Source organism: Parasteatoda tepidariorum, chromosome 8 (assembly GCF_982258835.1).
Source record: "Parasteatoda tepidariorum strain Cologne lab strain chromosome 8, Ptep-v5.0, whole genome shotgun sequence".
In the NCBI taxonomy this organism is placed as follows: domain Eukaryota; kingdom Metazoa; phylum Arthropoda; class Arachnida; order Araneae; family Theridiidae; genus Parasteatoda; species Parasteatoda tepidariorum.
In genome coordinates this window covers 76,202,286-76,214,760 of record NC_141762.1, presented here as the reverse complement: position 1 = coordinate 76,214,760, position 12,475 = coordinate 76,202,286, and the positions used below count along the sequence as shown (strand labels likewise).

The 12,475-nt window shown below is 30.0% G+C and overlaps 1 protein-coding gene across 1 annotated transcript; it reads right to left on the bottom strand.

Annotated features, from left to right (window-relative positions):
- Nucleotides 1–1,939: 1,939 nt before the first annotated feature.
- LOC139425627 (protein FAM200A-like) lies at nucleotides 1,940–2,467 on the bottom strand. The gene has a single exon (XM_071181021.1). The coding sequence runs from the start codon at nucleotides 2,465–2,467 to the stop codon at nucleotides 1,940–1,942; it is 528 nt and encodes a 175-aa protein (XP_071037122.1).
- Nucleotides 2,468–12,475: the final 10,008 nt, after the last annotated feature.

The following is a 12,475-nucleotide window of genomic DNA, read 5'->3' as shown; positions in this document are numbered from 1 at the left end:
TTTCCCACCGGAAGGTTTTATCCGGCTCGCTGGTAGAATTCTAACTTTTCGATTCGTGGCGAATATAAACAAGATACATTCATTATACATCAGTTATTTTGTCTAGTTTGTTTAAAGCTATTTTGTTCTATTTTTTCAGCAAAGTACTGATGACCTTTGCACTTTCTTATTCGGTGGAATTGATGGAAATAGTTAACACAGACAACTTCAATTGGTAAAATGATGAGAGCAGAAGCTCTTTATAGAATAGTGGCAGATTAGCTCCAACGAGCCTTTATCTTTCTCAATTTTTCTTTGTCTTTGTCTTTTTCAGGAGCAGACAGAAGGAAGCTAACATAGGTGAATTGTGCTTTACATATGGCAGACAGTGCATTTTAAGCTCCAATGAGCGGGTTTTTCTGCCGGTGCGAGTTCTAACATTATTTATTGCGTATGGAAGGATTGCATACTATTGCTGTTTCTAAACACGTCAAAGTTTGAGCTTTGCAAATCATTACCAAAAGCTAGTTTCCAAAATTTAATATCTCACGCCCAGAAAATCAGTGCTATGCTTGCTTTATCTTATATATATGAACAATTGTTTTCAAGTATGAACCTTTGAAAAAATCATTTTAGAAATAGACTAACAGACAAGCATTTAGCCTCGTTCCTTAAAATAAGCACACCTCACTTCGAAACTCAATATAAGGAATTTTTAAAAATGAAATCGCAATTTTATTAAATATACTATATTACAATGCATATTTTATATTTAGTTTTAATTTAGATATTTAATAAATCATATACTAAATATATTACTAATTAAATATCCAAATTAAAACTTGCATATCGCTTTTTTATTTTTATTTTAGAAGTTTTTACTCGGCCCACCAAACTTTTTCTTCTCAATTTTTTGGCCCCCGACAAAAAAAGTTTGCCCATCATTGCTCTAGAACAGGGGTCTCCAAACTACGGCCCGAGGGCCACATCCGGCCCGCGGACAGATTTTGTCCGGCCCGCGGAGAGCTAGCATACTTGAAAACTCCTTTTAGAGAACATATTTTTTATAGCAAATTAAATTTAGTTTACTGAAGTGTTCTAATTTTATGTTGAATAATTATTAATATGACATCTACATTGATATGGTCATGGGCTAACTACTCATAACATTGTTGTAGGCTTATTGTTATTGTTTTTGTGATAAGTTGGATAAGGAAACACTGAATTGTAATGAGTAAAGACATGTATAATATGCAGAAAATTTAACTTCAGTATATAATAACTAACAAATTATTGAAATGAATCCAATTAACATTTTATACATTTTAAATAAGAACATAACTTATAACAAGCATAATGGCATATGAAATACTAATGAGATTTATGTAATTGAGATTTTCCACTGACAATAGTTTGTAGTTGTGGACTAATTTTACTTGTACCAATTATTAAAAGAAATTTAAGATGCTCATCAGTTAATTTAGATCTGTAAAAGATTTTTGTGTACTTCATTTTGGAGAAGGTCTTCTCACACAAATAAGTAGTACCAAAAACAGAAAACAGCCCACGAGCAAATTTATGCAAATTATCAAATTGTGTCAGTGGAAGACTCTTATAAAATTCCAACAAAGATGAGTTTTGATATTTGTTCTTAATTATATCACTGCACTGTAGATCAATCATTTCCATTTGAAGTTCCGGGGCTAGGGTTTCAATGTCAGTATCAAAAGGATTCTGAAAAGTCTTTATTTGATTCGCAATGGCATCAAAGTCCGAGAAACGAGTATCAAAATTTATTTTCAAAGCACTCAAAGTTTCGATTGCAAAATCGATAGGAAACTCAGTCTCAGTGGTATGGCTGAATATTTCACATGTTTTAAAATGTGAAAAACATTTACTTCGTAGTTGTGATTGAAACAGTATCAATTTCTTCCGGAATGATTTGATATTAGTGTATAAATCAGGAAGATGCTGGTTTTTCTCCTTGAAATCTCAAATTCAGTTCGTTCACATGTTTTGTCAAATCAACATAGAATGCAAACTTCCACAGCCATGCGTTGTTTTGTAATTCAGTTTGAGGGCGATGCTTTTCATTCAAAAAAATTTCGATCACTGCTCGAAGTTCAAAAAAGCGCTGAAGGACTTTCCCACAACTAAGCCAACGTACGGCAGTATGATAAGGTGAGTCATTTTCTCCAATCTCTGCAATAAATTGTCGGAATTGTCGGTGATTCAGCCCAAAAGATCTGATAAAATTAACAGTTGATATGACTGATTTCAGAACTTCAGACATATCCAAACATTTTCCGCACAAAGACTGTTGATGAATGATACAATGTAAGACTAATGGTTTTGAACCACCGTCATTTTCTACAGCCTTTGACACAAGAGAGACCACTCCTTTATCTTTCCCACTCATGTTTTTGCTTCCATCAGTTGTAATACATTTCAAGTTTTTCCATCGAAGGTTCTTTTGATTAGTGGCCATTTCAACTCCTTTAAAAATATCTGTACCAGTAGTTGTGCCATGAATACTTTACATATCAAGAAGTTCTTCATGCACTTCATAGCTTTTATCTACTCCTCGAATATAAATCAACACCTGAGCAGTATCTGACACATCCGTTGACTCATCCAAGGCCAAAGAAAACCACTCAACATGTCCATTTTTGTCGGATAGTTGAGAGGATATATTTTCAGCGATGTTTTCTACCCTTCGAGCCACAGTGTTTGCTGACATACTGACAGTTTTTAATAAATTTATTTTTCAGGGCCCATTTCTTCGGCTACTGCAATTATGCATTCTTTGATCATTTCTCCATCGGTGAATGGTTTTCCACGTTTTGCAATTTCAAGAGCCACACGAAAGCTGGCACGAGTTGCAGCCTCTTGTTCAGTTTTGAGTTTTGTAAATGAAGATTGCTGCGATTTCAATCCGCGCTTCATAGCTTCGAATTTTTCTGTGCGCAAACTTCCTGTATATTTTGAGTAATTTTGAAAATGTTTTGTTTCATAATGACGTTTAATGTTATATTTTTTGAGAACGGCTATGCTTTCATTGCAAATCAAACATAGCGCCTTGTTACTGGACTCAATTACGAAATACTGAATGTTCCACTGATCTTTGAATTTTCTGCATTCACTATCAATTTTTCGCTTCTTTTCCATACTAATAAATCACACACAAAAGCAACAATTCAAATGAAAATGCTGTTACAAAGATGTCTTAAACTTAAACACGCACAAACACGTTTTAAGGAGGTACGCACTATTTTATTTCACAACAGTGTCATAGGAACTGACTTGTGGTTGCGCCACTAGCCTTCTTATATATTCCAATTACTGCCATCTAGAAGTGAGTGGAAGACACCGGAACTTTCTCGAACCAACGAGATTATTCTGTACGTGTTATTAGCGCCATCTGTTAGCGATAGAAGGTACTACCTATTTCCGCTTGTGTCCACCAGATGTCGTGTCACGTTACTCCTCATGACTCGCACTCTACGACTAATCTAGAAATTACAGATAATGACAGGAAAATTAATAATATGCAGTGTTGCCGTTTTGTGGACTTTAGTCCGATTCGCAGCCTTTTTTAAGCGTTGCGTACTTTTTCGGACTTTTTTTTTCATCAGTGGACTATTTCACTTTTTACCACCGGCAACAATGATAATATGGTTTTGGCCCTCGGAACTTACTGCAGTAATCAGTATGGCCCTAAGGCTGGAAAGTTTGGAGACCCCTGCTCTAGAAGATAAATAATACACTCGAAATGCAAATTAACAAATTTTTTCTTATGATTTTATTTGCAAATTAATCCACTTACTTATGACAATCCACTTCATCTCAAAGGGGAAAGGAAGAACAATAAACTATTAACAGTAACTAATAAAGATTTTATAGAGAACAATAAATATCAAACAACTAAAACCGAAGAATATGGGTTCAAAGGACTACAAATGTTGTAATGAAAATTTTAAAATTTATGAAATTTAAACTTGATGTAAATCTAAATTTCTGTGGGAAAAAGGACCAAGGAAATATATAAAAATAATCACCACTAATATTATTTTATTTATATAATGCATCATAAATAACTGGAATTTAAAAATCATAACAAAAACACTCAAGAATAAATTCTATAAGATACAACAAGATTAGGATAACAAGATTTTCATGATTCCATAAGATACTACAGCTTATAAGCAACAATATATTACGATATATTTTTCATCGTAAATCGAATTCCAAATAATTTTTATGTCGGATATAAAATCATCTCAGTTAAATCTTTTTCTTATCTTCTTTGTTTTCCGCAGGATAAAAGTAAGTCCCAAAAATGGGATTTGGCAAATCCTCAAATAACATTTGAGTTCAATTCGACTGTAAACAAACATAATACTTGGTTTCGTATACTTAGTTTGTATTTTATTTCCTTGCGAACGAGTTTTTTGCGAAAAAAAAATATTTTATTTTGCCTGTTAATAAAATACTATGTTACACCCTGTGAAACAGTTAATAAAAAAATGCCAACAAATCGTAAAATTAAATATTAAAAAAAAATCTAATTAGGTTGAGGATCGAATTAGTGACCCATTTTGTTAACATAATGTTACAAATTTTTCACAATAAGGAGAACTATTTATTAGTTAAAAGTAAGAATAATGGAATTAGAAGTAAAGGGAATAAGTGGGAATTTATTTTTAATTTTAAAATAGATTTCCTTTATATAGAGTTTAATAAATTTTTGAAAAAGTTTTTTGTTTCAGCATATTTTAAAAGTTTTTCTTAATAATTACAGAAACTATTCCTGCACTGAGATTAAAAATATAGTCAAAACTACTAGAATATGGTAAAATTTACCATGTTTATGGCTAAAGCTTGCTAATTATTGCTGTAGAGCTTTAATAAGGATTTCGCTTAAATTAACAATGAGATATGGTCTTATAGCAGGTGATAAAGTTTGGTAAATGTGGTAAAATTTGGTAATTATATCACCTTAAGGAATACCATAAAAACAATTTATTGGGTTACATTTACTTTTCAGTTTTGCATATTTTAATAAGTATGTGGTATTAAGAACGCATCAATTAAGATATGCGTTCTATGTACTAGAAGCATTATATTCAAAATTATAACTTTTAAAACCGAAATTCATGGCAAATCGCTACAGAATGAGAGAATAAATTCTCAAATGAATGGTTTAAATACAGTATATTTTGTTTTTATCAGCAAGAATTATGGTTTTTTCCCTGGACATGTCATTATCAGATATTTTAATAATTTTATTGGAATTTATTTCTCAGTATCGATATCTGTACATTCATTTACTTATATATGCATTAGAACAGTCCCTATAGTCAGCTATTTCTAAAATTGAAGAAAAAATTCAAAAATGGCATACGCACAAATATAAAGCTGTAAAAATTTAACTTTATTTTAACGCATAAGCGTTATTACCTACTTTTATTAAATAAACCATGTAAATATAGTAAAAAAAATCTTTTTTTAGACAAAAAAAAGTTTTGTCTGTAGAAATAATTCTAAAGGATTCAAATGCAATGTAGTCTCCAAAAAAACATTCATATGGAAAGAGCGCTGTAAAGTTATGTTTTTTTAGCTAAACCGATATTTTTTTTCCTAAAATCGTTCTTAACATCTATTATATATAATTCTCTTACGTGGCTCCCAAATTTTGGCTGTATTTCTTTTCCGCCGGTGGCAATGTTTACTTTGTTTTGAAAACACCAAAGCATTCTGCCTTTTAATGATGTGTTTCTGATCTAATATATATAATTCTCTTACGTGGCTCCCAAATTTTGGCTGAAGTACTTTGTACAACTAAATAAGATTCTTTTCACAACAGTTAAATATTTACTTTATTTTCTTCATTCATAGAGAAAACAGTCGGCAAAGAATTCTGTTAGGTTAAAAAACATTTCGCTAAAAAAATAACGAATTCTAAAAGAAATAAAAATAAACAACTTAAAAAATAAAAATGCTGTTGCCAGCCATAGAATTTTTTGAAAGTTAACTTAGCAACATAAATCGAAATGACATAGAAGCGCAACTAGATCAAAATTATGATACCTGAGTGCTTGACGTAACAAATTCTTCAATTCTAAAAGTGTTGTATCGCCAAATGCCCAAATTAACAATTGTGTTCTTAAAGAAAAAAGTTTTAAATAAACAACCTACTTCTACAACTGCTTCCTGAAGAACTTGGCTCATTGATTAAAAATATTGTTTTAATTTTACAGTACTAACTTTACTTCTACTTTCATTATTGCTATGACCCTCTTTCATTACATTTCACAACTTCATGCTAAATTTGAGGACTTTAAAGTTGTTTTGTGGTTGAATAACGACATTTAGAAATGTGTACATGAAAAAAATAATATTTCGAGGTTAAGAGTTGCCTCAGAAAAATTTGAATTGTTGACATTGAACTTAACAATGGAAACAATCGTTTTTGTGAAAAATTGAATTGCATTGTTGACATCGAAACTGAAAATATTGTGTTTCAACTTAACAATACTACCTTAATTTATACTTTAGAATTGCCTCGGAGAAATTTGAATTGTTAGCAATGACTTAAACAAAAAGTTTTATTTTAATTGACAAATACTATATTATAATTTTAACTTTTTCTATGACTATACTCATTTTCTTACTCTTTTCTTTGTTTTTTATACAGTTTATTTTTTTGTGATAAAATAAAAAACTTATAGTTGTTCTGCTTCTGAACACTGATGAGAACACAAAATGATGGGCTTCATCAACAATCAAAAATATATACATTTATTTTACAAATTCCATATTATTAAGGTGGTGCCCTTCAGAGAATTAAAAATACAAAATTATCTTAATCAAAGCCGATGCTTTACATCCGGCGTTCAGTGGCGGACTACTATTTCATATTGTTTTACAACACATGGCTTTAGCCCTCTGGTGGGAAAGACTTTAAAACAAAACTTACAACAGTTACTTTTCTCAACAACTGAAATTTAGAATACTGTGATCAAGAAAAATATGTGAACTGTTTGCAATTTCAAATTAATATTGAAATGTACAGGTTTTGAATTTTCTACAGTGAAAAATTTTCGGAACTTCAGTATTCAAAAAAGTATACAAAAACTAGACGTTAAGAACGTATCCAATGAGCGAGCAAAGCGAGCATTGGATTGCGAAGCAATCCGAAATGAACTGTGAAAGCAGTTCCGGGGGTTGGTGAGCGCCAGCGAGCAGGGGGTGAAGCCTCCTAGTAATTAATAATACTGTTAAATGAATGAATTTTTTCAGAGTGTTTGCAATTAATCTAATCATTAAATATAATTTTGATAGTTATTCAAGTTCTAAGAAATTTGTCCCCAAGTAATTAGATGAATAATAATTAATAACTAATAACTAGGGAATTAATAACTACCCTGCGGTGTTGAAAAAAAATTCAAATAATTCACATAATAAGAAGCATTATATTCAAAGATGCTATTCCAAATGAAAGAAACATATTCTATTTATTTTCATGAAAAGCAATAATAATAATGGTCGCCATGCTCTGTATGGTAACAAAAAAATCGTTAAAAATGGCTTCAAATCTCGGTTAATATAGTAGAAATTTTTTTTTTTTAACTGTTGTTTCACTATATTAATCTGAAACACCCAAATAACCATAAGAAATATGATATTCAGACTGTTAAGCATGAGAAAAAGCGTTTATTGATTTATTTTTACCTAATACTGCTTAACAATTGGAAATCTATCTGCGCCAACTAGGCCCACCTCATTTATTATTGCCACTTCTGTTAAGTCATTTAGTCCCATACATCTGCGTACGCACTGTAGCTCAGAAGCTTAATCGGTAAATCACGTGACCGGCAGAAGTGGGAATTTGTAGCCCAGTGTTGATAACATAATATTTCTTCTACTATAGTGCCCTGCACTCTGCTACCGGTGACCCTTGACTATAAAAATACAGAAGAATACGGATCATACAAGTAAAAATGGTGCAGCACCATAGAGATCCAGTGTTCGTTTCAGTTTTATTTTTATGATTCAAAGATTGTGCTAGTTGTAAATACTTACAAAACCGTATAATTTCGTATTCACGATTTTTTAATTGTACTAATTCTGACCTATAATGAGCTTAGAATTTACTGTACTATTTGCAAACTGCATTAATTGTTCCTAACCATGAATTGAATGAACAGGCTGCTGCCGAATATCTTACCGTAATTTCAGAATTAAAATTCTTACAGTGTAGAGACGCACCAATTATAGCAATGAACAATTAAAATACTTAAATTTAAAGTAATCATCCTCTCGCTTCATACTGTAGCAGTTCTTCAAACCATTTAAAAAATTCCATACATACAATATAAATCTTTTCAACAAACTCATTTGTATGCAAATAAAAAAAAAATAATTCATATTTTTTATATGTTCTTTGAGTTAGGATAAGCTCTTTAAGTTTGAATTTTAGTTTCATAATGAAATTCGATTAAAAAAAAAACTGTTTTAGTTTTTTTAACGTTTATTTACGACTGCATTTCTAAATTCACCAAGATATTTGTATTTATAAAATATTTCACTAGAGCATTCAAGAGAGTCAGATATTGTGAAATTCATAAAGATAAATCGAATGAACTTGGCAGCTCACATTTTCAGAAGGAATGATGACTCAAATTTAAAGAAAATCCTATTACACAAACCCCTAACGAACAGGAAAAGAGGTAGATCCCGGCTGAAATGGCTGGATTTAGTTGTGACTGATTTCCTTACTCTAAAGGAGAAAAACTGGCGAACAAGTGTCAAAAGTAGAGAGAAGTGGATTCGAATTCAAAGGAAGACACTAGCCCACCCTGGGATGTCTAGCCAGATATGATGATGATGAAAATATTTCACTACCATCAACTTTAACTCTTGGATATTATTTTATCTTAGATAAATTTCAAAATAAAGACCCCAAATCTTTTATCTTATCATTAGTTACATTTGTTAGTATTATAACGTCTTAGGGTTAATTGATATAAAATTTATAAGGAACTATAAATATATACTCAATTTTTTTAAAAAAACTTATCATGTTTATCATGTTCCTTTCTGAAAGTGGTTTTCGTGATAATAAAAACAAATTACTGTTGTTAGTTTCTAAAAATAGGACTTTTGGATCATGTTGAAATACTCAGTAATCTAGTATTTGTGAAGTCTTTCGAATAATTAAATTTACGTTACATCACAAATTCATAATTATTTTTAATATGAATTATAAATTCATATTAAAAATAATTTTAGCTGTTTTTTTTTGTAGCTGCTTTATGTTTAGAGGAAGATTGTATAAAATGTGATCTAAAATTTCGTAGGAAAATATCCTAATAGTAATCACATATACACGATGGAATTATATGGTTAAAAAATTATCAAATATCTTCTGTATGGGTTGATTGTAAAACTCTGGTGATAAAATAAACTACTGATACATAGCTTCCAACTCAACTGGATTTTCCAGTTGATTACCAAATTTTTCCAGTTTCTCCTGATCTACCGACATAATTAACATTCTCCAGTTTTTATACATTTTATGAAAATTCCTTAAAACTGAACAAGTGTGATAAAAAATCAATAGTGAAACAGAATTTTTGTACATATTATTGCTTTGTTAGTTTGTTTGAATGTTTAAATAAGTATTACTAATACGTAATGAAGCGAACTTCTTTTATAGAAATCAGTTCAAAACTTTACTTGTTATAAAATATTCAGTTTATTTTTATTCAGAACTCTCTTTGATGAATTAAATGCCTTTAAATGTTTGAAATTATGAGTACACATAGTACTTATCATTTCAAGTATGGTTAATGTCAATAATAATTGGAATATATTGCAATTAGAATATTTTGATGAATATAAAAATCCCTAATATTGCCTATATGTTAAATATTTAGTACATTATGCAACAATCATGAAATTTATATTACTAGTGGGCTGCGGTCCCTGCTCGCTAACGCTCGCCAACCCCCGAAAATTGCTACGCAATCTTATATGGTTTGCTTTGCAAACCAAGCTCGCTTCGCTCGCTACTAACTTAGGTACATTGCAAATACACAAAATTCTAGGAATTCCAAACAATCATTCAAATCCAAATAAAAACTTTTTTTAAAAAAAAAATTACATCTTTTTAGTAAATACTAAGTCATTAAAAAAAATTTGAATTCAAATAAATGACATGTAATTCGTTAAACCTATTAGAAATGTGCTATAGTATAATTCGTGATATAAATCAAAAATCGTCAAATAAATTCGTAATATATAAATTCGTGAAAAAAAGCGCTTTCGACAAAATACTAAAATAGAGATCTATCGACAAAGACTACTCACTTCTGCCTACCTTAATAGTATGAGATTGCCGCAGCGGATGCTCTCTGGTTATTTCAGTTTCCATTTTTAAAAGCGCTATATGTTGAGCCACCTCAGATAGATTTGGCATGTGACATTTTTAGCGGTAATCATTGGTTGATTCGCCGTGTAAGAGAAATAGTAACGTAAACAAAACAAAGCAAACGTTGCCTCCGGCGGAAAAGAAATACAGTAAAAATTTGGGAGCCACGTAGGAGAATTATATATATACTAGATTTTGTAAAATCTGCTGAATCTTATCCATATTGGCAGCTATGCTGATAAAATGCTCTATATTCCAATTCTTTTTACATGTTATGCATTTAAATATTTTCTTAAATGTAACCATCTTTAGAGTATTACTAAGCCTAATAATTAGTTAGATAATAACAATTTATTTCATAACAACATTTATCTTTTAATTTAGTTTGCAAATTTGATCGTTAAATAATATGTAATGCAACCCGTATATATACTAGTTTCCACATATCTTAGACAAAATATATTTGAGTTAGTAGAAGTTAAATAATAAAAGATATTGATTTATTTCTAAAAAGGCAAAGAATTACGGAAAATACAATGTACTTAATTGCTATCAAACATGGAACAATTTCTTTGAATGTTTATTAGCTCTTAGATAAATACCGATCAGTGCAGTAAGTTTAGTGCTTACAATAAAGATAGCTTGATAAAAAGAATCATAATTTTAATTGATGTAAAGGTATGGAGAGCAGCAAATTACCTTCACGTAAGTAAATAAGAGCGCAAATAGATTAGAAAAATAGTTTTTCTCATCTTTTTACATTTTCATCTAATACATTGGTAGCATTTCTGAATGAACATTAAGTCCAAAATTGGTAAATCCCATCTCCTGCTTATAAAATACCAATCAATAATATAAAAATAGCTAACTGTATGAAACTTACTCTCATATCTCTCTGTGTCTCTCTCTTTTTTTTAATTAATGTTGTATGAGCTAAACACTTTTTGTATTTTGCACATTTGATTGAAACTATTTTATGAATGTTCTCTTAATATCATTTTTAAACTTTTATTTTCAGATAAAAATGATTATAGATCAAATCAAGTATTCGTCTAAGTATGATTTATAAGTTTTTTAGCCTTGAATAACAAATGAAATTTTAAATAAATAATGGATCTCTTAAATTAATACAAACTTCACACATTCTGAAGAAAAAAACGATATTCAGCTAGAGCAAAGGTACAAAATTAGAACAGTAGAGAAAGCGAAAAATCTATTCCTCAGTGCTCTATAAATCAATTTTAAGATCAATATTTATCACTTGATGGGATGATTTCGGTTGAAGTTCTATCGATGATTTATAAAGTCGAAAGCACTTCTGACAGGTTATTGGTAAAAAATAATTCAGCATTTGAAGTGGTTTATAAATACTTTTGAATTCCACGCAATGTGTAACTCGTTTAGTTCAAAAATCATTAACCGGGGGTTTTGTAATAGTAATTGTTATTTAGAGTACAACTTGCTAACTAAATAGCTTTATATAGGCTAACTTTAATTAGTAAAACTGACTAACATTCATTAAATAAATAATATCTGATTAGATTAAAATCAGTATCTGCCCACTGTCTAAATTATAGTATTGAATATAAAAAAACTGAGTAAACTAAATACATCATGAATAGGACTAGTTAGCAATATCTGATAAGTTAGTCATATTATTGCAAATTTAATAAATCAATGATTTAATAAAATATTTAATTATTGATTTACTCATTTTACGATTTAAATAGTTTTTTAAAAAAAAATTCTAATACGAAGGTAGTAATGCTTCTTTTTTCGCAATTAAACGTTTCTGAATGATTTGAAGGACAATAATTGTTAATTAGAGTACAACCTGTTAATTAATTAGATTTACTTAGCTTTAGCTTCAATTTGTAAAATTGACCAAGTTTCATTAATGAAAATCTGATTAGATTAAATACAGTATTTGCCCACTGTCTAAATTATAGTAGTTAATATAAAAAACTGCGTGAACTAAATACATCATGAGTAGAACTAGTTAGCAATATCTGATGAAGTTTTTTTCTTACTATTAACTTAATTCTCTCTACTAAGGACTAT